General features: G+C 42.6%; 3 protein-coding genes across 4 annotated transcripts in view; 2 read left to right on the plus strand and 1 right to left on the minus strand.

The window, feature by feature from the left end:
- The first annotated feature begins 1,181 nt into the window (after nucleotides 1-1,181).
- On the plus strand, nucleotides 1,182-11,303 carry LOC146717562 (myozenin-2-like). 2 transcript variants are annotated; one of them, XM_085478017.1, is made up of 6 exons: nucleotides 1,182-1,322; nucleotides 3,083-3,176; nucleotides 5,121-5,269; nucleotides 5,515-5,668; nucleotides 6,256-6,439; nucleotides 7,209-11,303. In XM_085478017.1, exons 2-6 carry the CDS (start codon nucleotides 3,095-3,097, stop codon nucleotides 7,390-7,392), a joined length of 753 nt encoding a protein of 250 aa, XP_085334143.1. In that variant the 5' UTR covers nucleotides 1,182-1,322; nucleotides 3,083-3,094; the 3' UTR covers nucleotides 7,393-11,303. The 2 variants fall into 2 exon arrangements, with proteins under 2 accessions (XP_085334143.1, XP_085334153.1); XM_085478027.1 differs by having other exon boundaries at nucleotides 5,515-5,596.
- rbm22 (RNA binding motif protein 22) lies at nucleotides 7,815-13,632 on the minus strand. Its single transcript, XM_085478005.1, has 11 exons — nucleotides 13,540-13,632; nucleotides 12,368-12,421; nucleotides 12,232-12,261; nucleotides 11,960-12,092; nucleotides 11,761-11,861; nucleotides 11,389-11,561; nucleotides 11,053-11,253; nucleotides 10,048-10,212; nucleotides 9,585-9,673; nucleotides 8,663-8,791; nucleotides 7,815-8,509 (listed from the first exon to the last, which is right to left on the minus strand). Exons 1-11 carry the CDS (start codon nucleotides 13,591-13,593, stop codon nucleotides 8,355-8,357), a joined length of 1,284 nt encoding a protein of 427 aa, XP_085334131.1. The 5' UTR covers nucleotides 13,594-13,632; the 3' UTR covers nucleotides 7,815-8,354.
- A 2,359-nt stretch (nucleotides 13,633-15,991) lies between these two features.
- ndst1b (N-deacetylase/N-sulfotransferase (heparan glucosaminyl) 1b) overlaps nucleotides 15,992-18,773 on the plus strand; it is a 49,119-nt gene continuing 46,337 nt past the window's right edge. Inside the window, exon 1 of the mRNA XM_085478040.1 lies at nucleotides 15,992-16,205. The gene's annotated coding sequence lies outside the window, so the exon portion shown is untranslated. The remainder of the gene's footprint in view (nucleotides 16,206-18,773) is intronic.

Raw genomic sequence — 18,773 nt, forward strand, 5'->3', positions numbered from 1 at the left:
GTGCCTGGTGGCTGTGCACCTCTCGATGTGACACAAACTCCCTGCGGAAGACGCCTCTCGAACACAGATGAGACCAATTTGAGAAACTTCTGCCTTCATTTTTATCATCCTCTTGTTTGCAATAAAATTATCAATGCACAAAATCTGAATGTGTATGTGTGTGTTATTTATTTATTACTTTATCTAGCTCAGAGTAGACTTGAGTTATGAACTGTTTTCACTGTTCCCGACATGTGACTGAACCACACAAAGCAGATTTATTTTTTCTTTTAATGTTTAAACCTTTATGAGGGGGGTTTTCTTTTTAAAAAAAGCAAAATTGCTTTTTCTACTAAACAAACACTCTTAAATAAACCTTTAATGGGCAGAAACTCTTCAGCTTTTATTGTTTGTTTGCAGCTGATTTTCTGTGACTCGGGATGACTTCACATTTTCTTTCAGGCTGGGAGGCTTCCCACTGGGAGATAGTGGTATTGTGGAGCAGGGCAGGTGCAAAATCGATATCCAATCTCAGCAGGGATAAAGAAAATGGTTTTCCCCCCCTCCAGACTCCTGCTGAGCTCAATGAATCAATTTGGGGGGGGGAAGAAAAACTGCATGATAAAATTAACTTTTGTTCAAAAAGGGCATCCAAAAATAAAGTTAAAGGTCATTACGCATTGTGCAAGGCAAAAAGTATTTATGCAGAAGTCACTATTGGAGTTTCTCTGCAGTTGGTAAACCAACAAATAAATTAAATCCAGATAGTAAAAGTATTGCATGGTTGCTTACTGTGATCATTTACACAGCCGAATAACTCAGCTAAAGATCTCCCACCTCTAGAAACTCAAAGAACAACCAAACTAGATTCAGAGCCACAACCTCGGATCAGTCCTGAAGCTCTTTCTCCAAAACCGCGTTCTAGTGTCCAAGTTTGCAACGGGGGAGGCTGGGGGCTTGGCCTCAGTGCGCAAGTGTCTGGACAGCTGCTGTCATCAAACACACACGCTGAAGGGATCCGATTTTTATCATCACAGAAGCTTGAGGTCAGGATGTAAATCTTTGTGCTCGGCCCTTTCCCTAAATCGCTAGTGCCACCCCTCCTCCTCAAATACTCCCTCGATCCATCCTCGCCCTCTTACCCCTCTGCTAAAATAAACTCAGTGAGGTAAGCACTGGAGGCATCTTGGGATGAGTTTTATACAGACTGCTCCCTCTGTGCTGAGGAGTGTCAGAGTGGAGCGTGGAAGCATCCCAGCAACAGTAAAAGAACAAACCACACAAACACCCCAACCAGCTCCAACACCCGGCAAACAGGCAGGCAGCAGAAGCAAGAGAAGCAGGTAAGGACTAAAATAAGGGGAGTGCAAACCTTTGTATCATCCAAATAAGGAGTGACATAAGACACAGGATTCATAAATGACTGTTTATCAGAAGCATGACTGAACAGCTAAGTGAATATTTTTATTTTCATTGTAAAGAAGTAATCTGCCCGTTTTGTTTAGACCCATGACCGGAGTACGTGTGTACCAAAAAAAATCTGCAGAATATACATTTTTTTCAAAGAAAGCTGGGCCACCTTTTAAAAAAGAGTATGGTGATGCAGTGCAAATCATCATTGACTATATGTATGTGAAATGAGTGCAGATTAAATGTAAACACTGACATGATTTTATTAATTTTTAACTTTGTTTTGACAAAAACTGTTTTTTATACTGTTTTTATACAGTTTTTTGTTTTTTTGGTTGGTTGGGGTTTTTTTTAACTTTTCTACAGGCGACAGACAGCCTGTAAGGGTTTGAGGACTTTATTGACCAAGTTTATTATTTTCTTGTACTCACTTGATATACGATTTCAGCTACTTAACGGTTTGCGGTCTCCCTTGTCATAATTTGGGTTTCATGGTGCACCAAACGCTCTCAGTGACTGACAGGCCCGGACTGCAGGCACCCAAGTTTAGAGCCCAGAGTCTTTAACTTTACAGTCATGATCTTATGAATATGGTTTAGTTTTAGTAAAATAATTAAGACCTTCTCTTTTCGTAATTTTGCCTCTGTGCACCACCACAGTGGATTTATGATCAGACAGTCATGTGACTATAGTGTAGCCTTTAGGCTTTAATTTGAGGGGTTTAAAAAAATACATGAACTCTTTGGGAATCACAGGCGTTTTTAAACACAGTCCCGCATTTTCAGAGGATCATAAGTAATTGGATTTTGATTTACAAGCAGGTTCTTGACCAGGTGAGGCCTATCTCTGTTGTTATTCTGTGGCAAATTAAATATTAAAGATCTGAAGTAGCCAAATTAGTACAATTGGTATTTTCTTAAAATAGACAATCCTTATATTTGTATGTATGTTACTTTGCCCAATTATTTTTGAGGACTGTTTATAAAATTGGCTGCGATTCCTTGAAAGTTAATGCCATACTTTTATAGAACCCCTTGAATTAAAGTTGCACTTCAATCACATCTTGACTGTGTGATTTCAAATCTATTTTGGTGTACAGAGACACAGCTACAAGCGTTGTGTGATTGTCCAAATATTTATGAACCCAACTGTATGTTCCGATGCCTGTGTATAACGTTCAGCATCAATAATGCCTCTCCAGATTTGCATAATATGGATAGTCTCTGCAATTTGCAGGTAGGTGCTTTCCACCTCTAAGCTGGATAGTCCCTTTCTTTTTTAACCCACAGGATGCAGAGAATTTGTGCAAGAAGTTGTTTATAATCCATCTGACCAAAAGATAATTCTCTACTTAACATATTCAGTATGAAAAAAAAATTCCGTTTCTCGTTTAAGAAATTGGTTTTCGATCTTTTGTAATTTTTTGTAATCTGTATTTCTTACATTTTACACAGAATCCAAACATTTTTCTTTAAGTACTGGGTTACATTACTAAGGATTTGTGGCATATGGGTGAGGGGTGGCATAGCTAAGTTTTATCAACATCAGTGATATAAAAATATCTAATTATAAAATGTCACTAAATCAGAAAGAAAGAAAGAAAGACAGATTAGAAAGATTCTGTGTTTATGTTATATGGGAGAAATTACACATTAGCCCTTATACTGATGATGAAAATGTATGTGTTCCTTAGAGGAAGCTGTGAATGATGATGCAGTCAGACGTGAATCACATGACTAAGCAGAGGTTGTTGCAGACTAAGGGTCTGTCTAAGGAAGTCAGGGGAGGTAAGTGTATTTTAGATGCTTTGTTTTATTACTGCCTATGTCAGGGCATCAGGAAATAGAACTGACATATGTGTACAAAACATTTGCATATTAGTTTCAATGCTTTTATGCACGTTGGTCTACTTCTTCTTTTAGTTGGTCCCTTTAGATCATCTACCTTTATCCCATTATCTCTCACAGAGGCTCTCTGCATGTCCTCCTTCACTACATCCATCTTCTCTGTGTTTTTTTTTCTCGTGCCTCTATATTCAGCATCATTTCTCCACTATCCCTCTTCTATACGACTCATTCGAATCTTGTACATCCTGGTCACTCCCAATGAAAGTCTTAACATCTTCAGCACCACCTTCTGTCTTTTTGTCAGAGACACCATCTCCAAACCATACCTCATAGCAGGTCTCACTACCATCTTAAAAACCTTCCCTTTCCCTTCTGTCACAAATCCACCCCTAACACTCATCTCCACCCACTCCACCCTGTCTGCACTCTCTTCTTCACCTCTCTTGTGCACTGTCCATTGCTTTGGATCACCCCAGATATTTAAACTCATCCACCTTTACTGCATACACTCCTTGCATCTTCACCTTTCCACCTCTGTCCCTCTCATTCACACTCATGATTTCTGTCTTGCTTCTACTGACTTTCATTCCTCTTCTCTCCAGAGCATACCTCCGCATCTCCAGGCTCTCTCCCATCTGTTTGCTATTCTCACTACAGATATCTTCTGCAAACATCATAGTCCACAAAAACTTTTGTCCGATCTCATTTGTCAGCCCGTCCATTCAATTCAATTCAATAAAACTCTATTGATCCTGAAGGTTGACCCCGAAGGAAATTGGGTTAAGGCTGCCGACCTTTGCCAGCGCCATTTTTTTTTCCATCAATCATTGCAAAAAGGAAGGGGCTGAAAGTAATCCCACTCCCACCTTGAACCCTTCTGTCACTCCTACCACACACTTCACCAATCTCTCACTGTTCTCATGCAGGTCTTGTATCACCCTCACATACCTTCTACTCTTAACTTCCTCATGCAGGATCACAGTTCCTCATATTCCATAAAATAACGTGTGGATATGAGCCCATGTCCCATGTGACATATAGCATATCTGGGACCAACAGATTGAACTGAGCCAAACATCAGCACATGCTGGCCCACTGCCTGGAGAGAAATGAACTGTAGTATACTGAAATCCCCGGAAGGCCAAAGTGCTGTTGAAATTCTCTGCACATTCCAGTGGGGACCATCCCATTTGCACTGTTTGTTTTCCAGTTTTGGCCGCCAGCTACACTTTGAAACTAAGTCTCCTAAACTCAGCAAAATGTGACTCCCACCACTGAATTTTACACAAGCTGATCAAAGACAGCTCCTCCAGGATGGCACATGCCCAAACCTCCCCGAACACTTATCATGTGCAAGTAAGAGAGCCGCTCTTACACAAGTCTTTCATCCAAAGAGCCTATTTATATGCCGGTTACCCATGCAACCTTGGACCACAACAGACATTACACACCTCTTGACATCACCTTGAGGTTATTTGAGACCCTCCACAGTGCCGGGATATCACACAAGAAGAGACCCTGAGCAAAAGCTCTGAGGATACCAACTAAGTGAGGCTTCCCATGCTTTTACTTTTATATATAAGTCCCTCTCAGCTGTTTAATGTTGACAGAAATAAGAGGACCAGAGGGAACTTTATGATTTGCCAAAGGTCCTTAATAGCCTGTTGTTACTGCCCTTCTCCTTCCAAACGTCTGCAAGTTGCTGCCATCATTAATTAGCACCAACAGCTAAAAGTATTTATGGAGGGTCACATCCACGCTGCCTCACTGCACAAAATCTTGAAGCAAATTATTTTCTGTAGTATGAGCTGTAACTTAAAAAATGCCACGTGTAATCAGTTTTTAAAACATGAGTATCTCTTTGTGTATCCTGTTTTGCACAAGGTTTGAACCTGGGGAAGAAGATTAGCGTTCCAAAAGACGTGATGATGGAGGAGCTCAACCTTCTCTCTAATCGGGGTTCTCGCATGTTTCAGGAGAGACAGAAGAGGGCTGAGAGATTCACAGTAGAGAGTGCTGCCAACACCAGTAATGTAAGAAAGTGAGAGATTAGGAAACTGTTTCTCATGTGTATACTCTCTTGTAACAGCTTAGTGTGCTACATGGATCGAACAGTTACGATTAATAGCAAAAAAGCATTTTCTTAGCCCTTGTGCAATTTGTAGTACAGCAAGAGGCCACTTTACCTCACATCATGAAGAATTACTGCCATATCAGCATCACAACAAGGAAACTTGTTAGGAAAGTAATAAGTAAATTAACCCAGTATCTTTCCTAGGTTTATGCGGAGCCCATTCCTACCCAGCAAGTCATCCAAGAGGTGCAGGCAGGAAAAGAGAACCAGGCTTTCTCCATCCCTGGTAAGCATAGCCTGGTCATGAACCTTCAGAAGACTGTAGCAAAGAAGGGCAGTCCTGATGTCCTGGCTCCAGGTAATACACGACAATGAAAGGATTGCCAAGGACTGCCAAAAGCACAAGCCATGAGACTTGCTCGTTGCAATGCCAGTGCCTGGATAGAGGAAACGCTTGAGCAATGCATGGTCATTGTAGCACACTCTGGTTTGCAAGTGCTCACCTTTGTTTTGGAAATGCATCGGGCACATGGATTTGTTTGATGGTTATTGGTGCCAGGAGAGTTGGCAGTTTGTAGAAAGCAATTAAGTGTGAGCATCTTTGCCGAGTGCTGTTGTGTATTTGCCCCAACAGAAGGCACCGCTTACACTCTGACTGACAGTGAGATAAGCACTGTTTATTATCAGGGATTCACACTGAGATCTAATTACTGTAGTTCCTATTTCCTATTGACAGGGGTGATATCAAACACATTCATATTAGATCTGTGTCTGCTTTAATAAGGAGAGCTTTTATGATTTTTATCTAGTGGGTTTTGAGTTTTTTTTAGTTGAGCTCATTTACATAGAATTTAGCACACACTCACAACTGAAGTCAAACTTTTCTCTTTGCCCAAAGCGGTGTGCTATTTTTAGCCGCTGATACTACATTTTTGCTCATGTCAGGGTATTCCGGACCTCTGAAGGAAATTCCTCGTGAGAAGTTCAACATGACGGTAATCCCCAAATCCTACTGCTCACCATGGATGGAAGCTTTGGGAGACAATGAGGAGCTCCTGAACACCCTCAATACTCAGCTGCCCCAGCCCCCACAAAGACTACAGGCTTCCAACTACAGGTGCTTCAACAGGTAAATCTGCCCTTTCACCCCAAATAAATCAAAAAGTGGTAAATCTTAGTCTGTTAGAAGCCCACAGTTCTACAAATAGTCCCACAGATGACCTCACCACCTTATCCATCACTATCATATCTTCCCGTCGGCTCCGCTCCATGTTTCCATGGTTTGAAAATTAATCCAGTGTCTGGCTTGCACTTCCTTAGGAGTGACGTATCTGTGATGGCTATTTTGAACACTGGCTCTTGAAAAACGATCTACTGAGGGGTTGCAAGCTTTTAAATGGCCCCACAGGACAAACCAGCACACGAAAGAGAATCACGTCTCTCATGGCACACAAGGAATTGCATCACACAAGCGAGGGCAGGACAAAGGTTACGCTTGGGCAGACGGATAAACGGAGAATATATGAAAGACCAACTGGCTTTACTCACTTGAAGCTGTCAGATAAATAAATTCTGACAGCCAGGTTGAAACTGAAGCCAATGTGGAAGGATCTTTTTACACACTTACAGTTATTATGAAGGCTTAATTAAATCTGAACTCTAACAGTGAGAGCAGCAGTGTTAGTAAAGGAGGTCAAGTTCACCCCCAATGCCTGTTAGGGTTTTTTTTTTTTAACCGTTAAAAGAGCCTTCTGTTTAGAGCAGGGACTTCCAAATTCATATTAGGTATCATGTGAAAGACACCCGCTTTAAGGGAAGGAGTGTAAGCTAACACTTCTAGGTAATGTTCCACCATAAAGTGTTTACTTAACCACAAAAGACTCTTCTTTGTTTCTCAGATCTCCAATGCCATTTGGGGGCGCTGTGGCAAGCAAACGGGTGATCCCGGTGATCAGCTTTGAGGCTGTAGAATCCCAGCAACTTCCTGGCATCGCTCTGGACCGCATGTGCCGTCGCCCCAACTTCAACAGAGCACCCAGGGGATGGGGACCCGATTACTGCCCTGAATCTAATGAACTATGAAGAGAAGCTGACAGACTAAAAGAAGCTAAAGACTGAAACTCTGGCCTATGATCGCTCTTCTCCTCCTACAAAGACGAACCCTCTGTTAATCCTAAAGCACCGCAGGGGAGAAGAAGAAGAAAAAAAGTACTCCTGCATGATATACAAAGTGGTTTTCTACTGCCGAGTGGATTGATGAGCTGAGGCGAACTCCCAAGTTCATTACACACTCAGTCAAGTCCAGGACAATGCTGCCACAGGCTGATCAGTCCTACCTATTGTTCCTGTTTGTCACCTCGAGCAGTATCTGATCCCATCAATGTCTCAATGTCTGCCTGCCCTCTCCTTTCCCTTCACTCTGCAGCTTTACATCTTCTCTATTAATCAGAAGCTGCCAGACGCCGTTATACAAGTAATGATGAATAATGCACACAGAGACGATGGATGGAAAAAGTTAGCCGTTTTAATGACAAATGAAAACAATATTCAAAGAAAGCCTTACAATAAAGTAAGTCAGATGATGTCAGATAAAAAAGTCAACTGAAATTAACAGAATCTAACTGCATGTTATACTACACACAATGTGACAAATACAAGTTTAACCTAAGGAAAAACATTTTATATATACACACACAATGGTTCCTACCACAGGAGGCTTTGAAACCCGCTCTTGTTTTTAAAGTCTTTTAAAACGGCATCTGAACACCGGAGTGTTCAGATGCCGTTTTGGCTACTTTTTGACAACTTGCAAGATCCTGGTTGTCGTCTCTCCAGACACAGATGGTGCTTCTTCACATCATTCACTGCTCTGCAGGTGGAGTATTTAAAAAAAAAACATAACAAAAAAACCCGACTGTTTTCTATGCGATGTCCTGCTCCCAGACGTTGCCTTTGGGTTCACCGCCAGTTTGCAATGTGTCCTGACCAGGTTGAATACAAGGAGAAGAGCGACATCTAATAACAGCACGACTTCCCTCTGACTGCTAATCGCCATGACGTGCTCCATGTGCAGCATGGGCACCCATGCGCTGAGGATCCTGAGAGGGGTAGTGGATTTGACCTGGAGGTCTCATGCTCATTGGAGGGGGCATAGGCGGGGCCATGGGACCCATGTGGTGAAACATTGGAGGGCCAAAGCCTAAGGGAGCAAAGGAAATAAACATGCTAAGTATCTACAATTACAAACTGTGTACACCTATGTAAGTGACTAAACCAAGACTGATGCCTTTAAAAAAAAAAAAAAATTCATAAACTATACTATAAAATACACATTAATAAGTCATATTTTTACCTGGAGGAGGTGGATTGATGCCTGGAGGTGGGGGTAATGCAATGTTCATGACAGCAGGAGAGGAGCTGGGGTCAAGGTTGAAGTAGTTGGCAGGAGGCTCTTCATCTAGAGCTGGCGGTGGAGGCAGAGCTAGTGCAAAGAAGAGCAAAGTTTTAGAAACTAAACAGGAAATGGCAACAGGCCAGCAAGATGTTTTTATGTCCGATTTTGCCAAATTAGCCCAATTCTACACGCACAGATTTCATATTAACTCATTCACTGCCATTGACGTCTATAGCCGTCAATGGCAGTGAATGAGTCAATGGGTTTAACTCATTCACTGCCAATGGCTGGCAGTGAATGAGTTAATTGAGAGTTTGTAAAACAACAAATAAGAATTAGATGCAGACATCAAACAGCATGCAACAGCTCGCTTTCTCCTCTGCTCGCTGTGTCTGACAGCTGAACCTGAGCTGCAGTACATACGCAGTCACAGCAGATGAAGTGTCCGTTCCACTTGGATTCACATGAAATCTGCAAATGTGGCAACTTCCTCCAAGGTTGTGTGGAGCTGCACACAATCTTATTTGTGCTCTAAAGTGCAACTACCTTGAAACACTGAAAAAAAGGAACGGCAGACTCTTTGCTTTACTCCAAAAGTCACATTCACTCAGCTTTTTTCCCCCTCTGCAGTGACTCTATTCCCCACCAGTGTCAGTACAGAACTGAAGGTTTAAGGGAGAAAAGCTAAAATGACTGGTGTGGGACAGATGATGAACTGAATAGCTCAGTATAAGATAAATAAGGAACATTTTCAACCCTAAATCAAGCACAGCTGAAATCCTGCCCATACACACCTACCACAAATGCTCAGCGCCGCAAGAACAACTCTAAATGTTCTTCATGCACACACACACACATCCTCACACTCTTCGAGACTCACCTCCAGGCAGTCCAGGCACAGGATCAAGTCTGGTACCCATCTCACTGACACCATCTTTGATTCCCTCCTTTCCTCTTGCTGCCTGGGACCTAAATGGGCACACAGCACAAGTCAAACAATGACTAATGACACTGCAACATTCACCATCCAGGACAAAATCAATTTTAAGCCTCCTGCCTGACATAATTTGATTAAACTCTTTCTACATTTCCACTTTGAGTCAAGCATTATGTCAGGGCATTACCTTTAAACATGGCAAATTATCACTTTTAAAATTGACATCTTTACCTAAATGGCTCTCCTTGGTGGGGGTTTATGGGAGTTAAGCTTATAAATCAGATTGCAAAATGATGTTTTGTAATTTACATTGTTATGAGCCCCCTTTAATGGATTCAGTACCTTCTGGTGTTGCTCTTAATATTCACAAAGCTGGACAATGTTTAACTTTTGATCGGATTCTTACCTTCCCCACTTGACAGTGAGTCTTCGTCCGTTAATAATGAGTTTGTTGAAGGACTTTTCAGCAGCCGTTTCAGCTGACTGCCGCGTGGCAAACTGGATGAAAGCGCACTGCTGCCTTTGGACTATGGTAATGGTTCGGATTTCACCAAACTGGTAGAAGTGACTCCTGCAATGACACAAAATAGTGAAATAAAAATACTTTGTAAATTTTGCTGTGTTGCAGTAAGTAGAAATAACAATATCCGCTTGTGGCTGTAACCCTCTAGCCGGCAACAACAGCTGTCTAGCCTAATAATACATGTAGCGGAAGCTTTAGAAGAGTTTATTAAGCAGGCACGAAAGATAAGTGTTACCAATTTAGAATCTGACCAAACGTGACATATGACCACAATCTCTTCTTCTTTTCCTGACTTATTTCTTTGAGTAAAAGTCAGCAAATTGCTCTCGTAGAACATCCCATCAGCATTTTGTATTACTGCCAAACGCCCTTGCTATGCATCGCGGAGAAGGAACAAATATACATATGCTACGATCATTACAGTGTAATGCTATGATACATTATATTGTGGCAACATTCTATTCTGACACTGCACCGATCAATTGAACTGTCAAATGTACAACAATAAACGACTGTGGGATTTCTATAAAATATTCCTATAGGCCATATAAATGTCGGCACTCACAGGGCCCTAGGCAATGTTTATACAAAGTTTCATCAAGATTAGTGCACTTGTGTTGGAGGCGATAAGGAGCATGCAAAGATACATACGCTATGATCATTTTAGTATAATTAGACATTTGTATTTTGTATTATTCTAACCAGCTCATCTTTGTTTGTGCCTGATTTAAATAGTGATGAGAGAGATAAGATAGGAATGGAACAGATGGATGAATAGACAGCCAAAAACACAATGCCTCCAGCCACAGCTGTCCCGGGCATCGAGGCATAACAATAAATTATCACAGCAAGCTGTAAAAGAGGTCATTATGAAACAGAAATGCTTACTTGAGGTCTCCATCTGTAACAGTGTCTCCCAACCCCCCAATGTAGAGAGTGGTGATGGATTTGTCCTCTGGTGGGTCCAGTCGGGGCATAGTTGAAGCCCGCTTTAGTAATTTGTCAGCCACTGGGTCATTGATGCCATAGTAACGATCCTTTATGTTTTGGTCTGCTAGAGGGTCATCAGGATCTGTGGGCTTCTCATGCCTGTGTAAAGAGGGCAACAGAAAAACAATAAATATGATATGAAACTTCAACTAACCCATAGCGATGTCTTAATATATGTGAGCTGATATCAAAAGAAAGAATCAGCTCCATGGAGACTAGCATCATGGCACTCACCTGTAGGGACATTCCTCCCCTCTCTTACACTCTCCCTTGACCCAGAAGGAGCAGATGTGTGGCCGGTTCCTCTTGTAATATGGTGTGGTCCGAGCCAACTTCAGCAACATATCACTAGAACTTGGAGCCTTACCAAGCTGGCCCACTGGCCGAGTGCCATCGGAATTGGCTATCTGTAAACAAAGAAGTCCAGAGAGGCATGATGGATGGAAAATCTCTCTTATGTTTGCTTGAAAAAAAACCACTGGATCAGACATTGGACCAGTAAAGACTGTTATCACTGTGCAAGCATAACAACTTAAAAAATAAACAAACCCAAACCAAAACAAACAAACAAAAAAATCATACTGCAGTCATGAGAAAGGAGCTTACCTCTCTCTCCATGTTCTGTGTGTAGTACTCTTTATTCACATCTGACCGAGGAACCTCATCTTTAACGGAGAGTCCAGTGTCTCGGACTTGGATAGGCAAACCTGTCAAACACAAGATATGACAGGAGGGTTACGCTCAGAACTATATAAATGAGGAGCTCATGAAATCTGCACAGCGACAAAACCCAGAGGAGACTCACCATACTCCAGGTCCAGCAGACATGTCTGACAAACATTTTTCATTTTACTGCAGGTCTGACAGACTTCTGTCTTTTTGAAACGCATCCGTGTTCCTGGACACCATCGGAACACTGTAAAGGGCCGAGCACAGATCTGATAGGCGGAGAGCGACGTATTAGAATAGAATAGCCCTTTATTGTCATGCATCAAAAAGGCCTGTACAATGTGGGCTAAATATGTACAATTTAAACAGTTAAGGCACCCCCCCCAAACAAAAACAAAAAAAACATACCTTGCATTCTTTCCCATATTTTTCCTTGGTCTGTAAAACAAAGCATGACCATATTTGGACTTGCACATTTGCTGGTATTAACACTACAAGCAAATAGTTTTGAATTTGCTATGAAAGCACAGGGATGCTCACTCACCATACGAATGTAAGGATTTTCTCCTAAACATGTCTGACACAAAATTGGAAAATCCTGAGGAGAAAGAAGAACCGTGAAAATCAAGCACTGTAATCTTCGGTTTATCCAACAATTCCTTGAATTAAGTTATTCAACAGACCGACTTGGCTCCCCATCTCTGCTTCACCTTCTGCTGTGAGCACCTTGGCACACGTACAGGTAAGACTGAATACAAGACATGCTATGGGACCTATTTTGCCATCTGTTAAAGGATGCTGTTTCAGTCCAAGTGCTGGGTGCTGAAAACGGCCTTGCCCTAATCCGTCTCACAGACAGCATCAGCCAAACATCTAAATATAGGCAGATCTTATGGCTGAAGCGACATCTACATAATCTAGGGTTGCAAAGTTTATAGACTAGCATCTTAACAAAACCAACATTGGATAAATGCCCTGTGGTGTCATAGCTCAATAAGGGAAACTGATTTGTTGCCTTATAGGGTAAGTAATGTTTAGGTAGGTCACAAACACGTTTTTTGTTTCCAACTAAGGACTGGTCTGTTTGTGACCTTATATAACAATCAGTCGCTGTTGAATTTACCCAGTAGTGTAAAGACTTTATTTTTAGACTAAATTTTCTCTAATATTTTCGCCGCTGTCAAACCTGCCTAACAAGAAGGTTCGTTTTTTCAGTGTCACTTAGAGCGGTTCCACCCAGGATGATGTGGCTTTTTTCGTTTCCTCATATTCATTTATATAAGCAAATTTTCACCCGCCTACCATCGTTTTAGCATTGTTAGCCTGCTAGTGCTGGCCTTTATAGGTGCAGCCAGTTAACTATCACACAGCGCAGGGTTAGGTTACGTTAGCAATGATAGCTGTAAGCTCAGTCACTGTCGTTTTTACTACACTCTATAATATGGTCTCGTTGGATCCAGTGGAAAAAGGTATGTTCCATGAACTAATGTAAAATATCGAAAGCAATAATGTACACAGGTGAGCTAATGAAGCTAGCAGCCACGCTTCTACAACTAGCTACCGCTAGCTAGCGGAAGGCTAACTATCGAGAAAACTGACTAGTTTAATAAAAAGCTAGCGTGTTTCGCGATTATATTAACTCGTGAAATGAAACGTAACATAATGTGCTTCAATCATTGAAACCACTCGGCAACATATAACCCCAATAAAACGTACCGCGTCTTCCCAGTTCTGTCTGTTGTAAGTGTTGGAGCCTAGGGAAGTCGCCATTTTGCAGACTGTGGATCAACCGGAACGGGTTGCCAGGTCTGTGCGTGAAAAACCACCCCAATAGCCAATCAAAACTGGCGCCCACATCAGCCAACGCTGGTAGCGGTACAGGCAGCGGCTGGCAGAGAGTACCTGTAAGTGGATGACATGTGAACTAGAACCAGTTTGCTGGGATATGTAAACATGTATATAACTGCTTAGTCATGTATGCATTGTTTCATTTCAAAAATGAATTTGCATTTATAGATGTACATGTAAGTTCCTTCGAAATGTGTCTACTTAACCAATAATTTTTACCCTGCAGCATTTTAACTGTAGCCCAGTTCCGGGAAAACTGCAGAACTGGCAACCCTGCAGACCTCGCTCTACACTGGGCGAAAGGCGACACATTTTTAAATTGACTATTGTTTTTACTTTTAAGTCTAGGATGTGTTCTATCAGGAGTCAGTTTGAGGATGTGTTTCGTTTAGCGGGATGTGGGAATCTTGTGTAGTCTGCGAGACTACAAAAGCCCACAATGCACCGCGGGCCAGATAGCCACGTTTCACCTAAGGATGTCGCTCTATTTCAAGAAACTATCAGGTTTACGATAAAATAAAATGGGAACGTAAATATCAGAGAATAACTGTCAGTATAGTAGAAATACTAACCCCGACTCGTCCATCTGCACCTTGGGTGTAAACCTGAGTGTGTTTTTGTTGTGTGCTTTTCCCTTTGGCTCTATGACACGAACTGTTAATTGTGAAGGTGTATAATATTAATTTACCCCAAAAACAGAAAACGCAACTGGTGTTTTTTGAGTATGTCTTAAAAAAAATCAGTGACCTAATATGATATGGCTTACAGCCTGTGGGGAGGTTTAAAATTACTTTAATGCTTTATTTGCTTAACTGAGGTGCTGATACAGAGATATTTGTTGTAAACAAAGGCTGTAAAGCGCTATTTCCGGAGACAGGGAAAAACAGAAGACAGACAGACTGCTTGGTTGATGTGTGAGAGCTCGTGTAGGCCAATTGTGTCCTCGACACACACACACACACACACACACACACACACACACACACACACACACACACACACACACACACACACACACACACACACACAGTTTGTCTATCCACCTGCTCTGATTCAGGTCAGGGTGTCTTTGCGGTGTGAAACTCCAATTAGTGGGCCAAAGGATGTTGAAGATTACAGATGGCAACTAAGTCCCTAATGTTTATTTAAGGTCAGAGAGGTTGTGGAGTCAGAGGGCAGGGATTAGATGGAGGTCTGGAGCACTGGCAGCATGCAGCTGCCCTTTAGCAAGTCAAGATGAAGCGTCTGGGATTCTTTATGATCACCTCCAAGTGGAAAATCCCCATGTTGTCCTTTTTCTTTTGATCTCTTACCTAGATTTAGGATTTCAAGTGTAAACTGGTTGAATTCTATCAGATAGGTGGCTCCATTTGTTAATGATTGAGGGTTTGAGTAATCATATTTACATAATAGGGGAGCAGAAATTTCCACTGGCCTTGTCCTGTTGTTTTTCTTCAAATGGGGTGAACAGACAGTCTCTTGCCCTATAGCACAACAAAGCAAACCTTTTGGGCACAGCCCTTTTGTCCTAATGAGTTTTCTGACCCTTTCTCCTTGATCATGTGAGCCAGTTGTTTTGAAGAACGGCTTTGTCTCGGATTAACCGGCCTGTAATTAAAATCACCAACTGCAAGAGTCACAAGGTCAGAGGACGTGTAGGTGTGCTGCCGCATCTCAGATGCTTCGTGTTACAGAGCTGCTTCAAGAAGTCATCGCCTTGATACTGTGTGAATCTGTTTGGCACATGACACGACAGACAGTTGGTTGTTATTTAGGCTATTATGGACCGTCGTCACCAGTTTTATTGCAGATGATTCAAAGATATTGATGTTTGCTGTGAAATGTTTTGTATTATTAAGCATCACCAAGACTATGGTTGCAAATACAAGTATTCCATTAGACATATCCTTCACAAGATAATGAAAATACCGTAGTGTGAAAGGATAACTGTAGTAATGCAGTGATAAAGCCACTATGACTCAACACTGTGTAAGTGCTTCTTATAAGGAAACAGAGACTGATGCAAAACCGGTTAAATGACCTAAATGTTGGCTCCTTGTGCGCATAGCATTCCTTTCCCTCAACTACCCCTTTTCCTAAAAAAATATATCAAAAACTTTTAAGTGCAATTGTAATAGTTTTCGACAAATGTGGAAGCACAAGAAGACAAATAATCTCCGCATTGTCGATCAGGGACGCTCCCGCAGTAATCTCCTGCAGGAACAAGATCGCACAGTGATTTCTTTGAGGAGTTCTGTAGCTTGCATGCATGCATGCGCATATCAGAAGGAGGAAAAATGCGCCGCGCTGGCGCCTCCTGACGACAGTTATGGGCTACTGCCTGTGCACAGAGCTGCAGGAGACAGGGTCTTTCTCACATTTCCCGATTTCTCCCAGCCGAGTCCGCTCTGCCCGCTTCCACATCACGGCCGACAGCAAACCGAGACGACGTGAGCCCGGCGCGCTTAAATCACCACATTCAACCCGGCCGGCCTCCTGTGCACAACATCCGTGCGTCGTCACATACGGACAAGGTGAGTGAAAATCGACACGACCGCACGGAGCGTCGCGGTGTTTTTGCTATTTGGTAGGCGACCGAAAGCCTCGTCGCTCGGTCTCCCCAGGCCAGGCTAGTTGTCTGGCGCAGACGGAGATGAGGCCAGTTTTTTTCCGGCCTGATCTCCCTCTCTTTCTCTCTCTGCCCACTAGCTGGGAACATAAAGCCCCGGCGTTGTTATTATGGTGGCGGCCCCTCGGCACAGATTTCACGCTCGTCCACGTAGCAGCGGTGATCGAGGGGCTAACGTTATTGTCGTGGAGCGCGTCGGGTGGAAGTTTGTGCTCAGGATAGAACCGCTCCGTGATTTTCACGGGAATTCCTTTATCGAGGGGACCAGACGGCACAGCTCGGCACCGAGCAGAACTGCTTTCTACAACTTTGTGGCTCAGTGTGCACGGTGTTAGGAAATTATCGCCCTCCCATAAGTTTGCGCTATCCGGCCGCAGTGTTAACAGCAGACCTGTTACAGTGCTGTGGTTAAAAAGGCGAATGATAGTGTGCGTAAAATAACAGATTTATGCGAGTGTCTGCTGCGCGTGGCAGAGGTGGACAAAAGATTAGCACGGGAGTGTAACTAGTGCTTTAATATGACTTCATTTGATTTAGGTGATCATATTTTTTTCTTGAAACTTGCTTGTTCAAAGCTGTTATTATGGGATTTATCAGATACCTGTAGGAGTCATCTAAATGCTGGTGTTTGTTTATTGATTTTTCTAATTTACTAACTGTTTACAACTAATAATGTGAAGCTGATTAGGTCAAATTATTAACCAGATGAGGGTTTTTTTGTATTCTGAGAAAGTGGGACATTTTCAAATGCACGAGAAAGGCACCCGGTTCTGATATGTTTACATGTGGCTTGGTGGTTGTTGTAAAAGGGCTCCAGCCATGCACAGAAGGAAGGCTCAGATACGATTTGTGTCTTCTCTCTGTGAGCCTGCTTTGTTGCTCTTGTCTGGCGTAAAATAGAGCAAATGCATGCCTCCACCAAGCACCGCATCCGTTAAAAACTATAAACACTTAAAAAAAAAAAAAGAAAAGAGAGAAAAAAGGGGGGTAGGCAGTCCAGACCTGCCTGAAATCTGTTGCCTTGGGGCGTTGGAGCATGGAAGTGTGCACCTCAAGTGACTAAGAGATTACTAAAGAACAGTGACTCACGCTCAGAATGTATTTGGCAAAGTCACAAGGACTTTCCCTGCATTTTGCCTCAGCTGCAGAGCAAATTTTTGCAAGTGAAAAGCAGTGCCCTGCTGATTTTATGTATCAAGAGATTCATTTGACCATTGCTTAACTTTTTTTTCTTTTGCTTTTTTGCTATTCCCAAGCCATGTGTTGTTTATCAAATGTCCCACCCTGCATCTGTGGAGAGAGAGAGAGAGAGAAAAAAAGTGGGGCTTATTCCATTTTCAGATTATATTTTTTTAAGGAGTGAGGTTGCTGTCATTTGTTTGTCAAAATTTTGTGGAAAGCCAGATCCTAAGTTGTGTTCTATTTATCCGTGCCAACTGTTTGTCTGGTTGTTCTAACCCTCCATCTGACTGCTCCCACTGGCTGCCAACCATGCTGTGATCTAGCGCTTTCAGCTGATGAAGGCTGCCACTGCTGCCGCATCCATTTGATCATATATCAACATCTTTTCACTTAGATATACCTGTGAAACAGCGCAGCAGGGCTACAATGCCTACACGCGCGCACACACACACATACACGCAGGTTGATAAAATAGCGCGGGTATGATGCTGTATGACAGATCGCGTCACCGAGGCGCGTCTTGAGCGTTTATCAGAATGAGGCATGATCACAGGCAGTATGTCATTGTAGATTTTAAGGTTTTAACAGGGAACAGAGGGAGATCGGCTGTCGATCAGAGGCTCCAGCCCTTCGTCGTTGCTTATCTCCTTGTAGAGGTGGATGTAAATTTAATTGTAAGCAGTAACTATCATCACATTTAAAGCTATGTGCAGTAATTGTTGGGAGCTGCAGGGCCCAACAACTTGCCAGCGCTTGTATTTTTCCATGTCACTGCTCCTTGTAGCTCCACTCTGTGTGTGGGGGGCTGACCTCTCTTTAGTGTGAGGCCGAAGCCAGGCATCTTTCCAAACTCAACTCCCCCCCCAACAACCCTCAACCTTCTCTGCTGGTTATAAGCACTGCTTTGTGCCACAGAGCTGCTCCCTATGGTTTTTATTCACATATTACTACAACACCACTAGCTCCACAAGATACTGGAATCTGCAATTCGACGTAAACCCAGCTAGAGCCTGCTGTCTGACAGACAAAGTCAGATGTTCCCTCATTAAAATGAAGCTTTTGGATTAATAAGCCAGAGTTCGAGAGGCAGATTGCGCCACTGTAGCCTCTAAAAAGTAGATTGCGTTTAAGTGTCTTTTCTGTCCCGGAATGTGGAGGTGGCATTTTTGGGCTTAGGCTGGGCTACCATGAGGCGTATTGGAGAACAGGAGAAAAGTAAATACATTTCAGACAGCGCAGCACAACCGAGTATTAGCAAATGATCCGATATCATCTGTAATCCTCGGGAAAA

The sequence above is a fragment of the Copadichromis virginalis genome, linkage group LG2 (assembly GCF_057382275.1).
Source record: "Copadichromis virginalis isolate Kocher_CV1m ecotype Utaka linkage group LG2, C_Virginalis_male_GT1.1, whole genome shotgun sequence".
Lineage (NCBI taxonomy): Eukaryota > Metazoa > Chordata > Actinopteri > Cichliformes > Cichlidae > Copadichromis > Copadichromis virginalis.

Coding starts and splice junctions, on each gene's coding strand:
- rbm22 (XM_085478005.1), bottom strand. CDS start 13,593: ATGGCGACTTCCCTAGGCTCCAACACTTACAACAGACAGAACTGGGAA. Junction 12,422..13,539: donor GACAGAACTGGGAAGACGCG/GTACGTTTTATT, acceptor CTTTCTCCTCAG/GATTTTCCAATTTTGTGTCA. Junction 11,862..11,959: donor TCTGCTGGACCTGGAGTATG/GTGAGTCTCCTC, acceptor TGTGTTTGACAG/GTTTGCCTATCCAAGTCCGA.
- LOC146717562 (XM_085478017.1), top strand. CDS start 3,095: ATGATGATGCAGTCAGACGTGAATCACATGACTAAGCAGAGGTTGTTG. Junction 3,177..5,120: donor GTCTAAGGAAGTCAGGGGAG/GTAAGTGTATTT, acceptor GTTTTGCACAAG/GTTTGAACCTGGGGAAGAAG. Junction 6,440..7,208: donor AACTACAGGTGCTTCAACAG/GTAAATCTGCCC, acceptor TTTGTTTCTCAG/ATCTCCAATGCCATTTGGGG.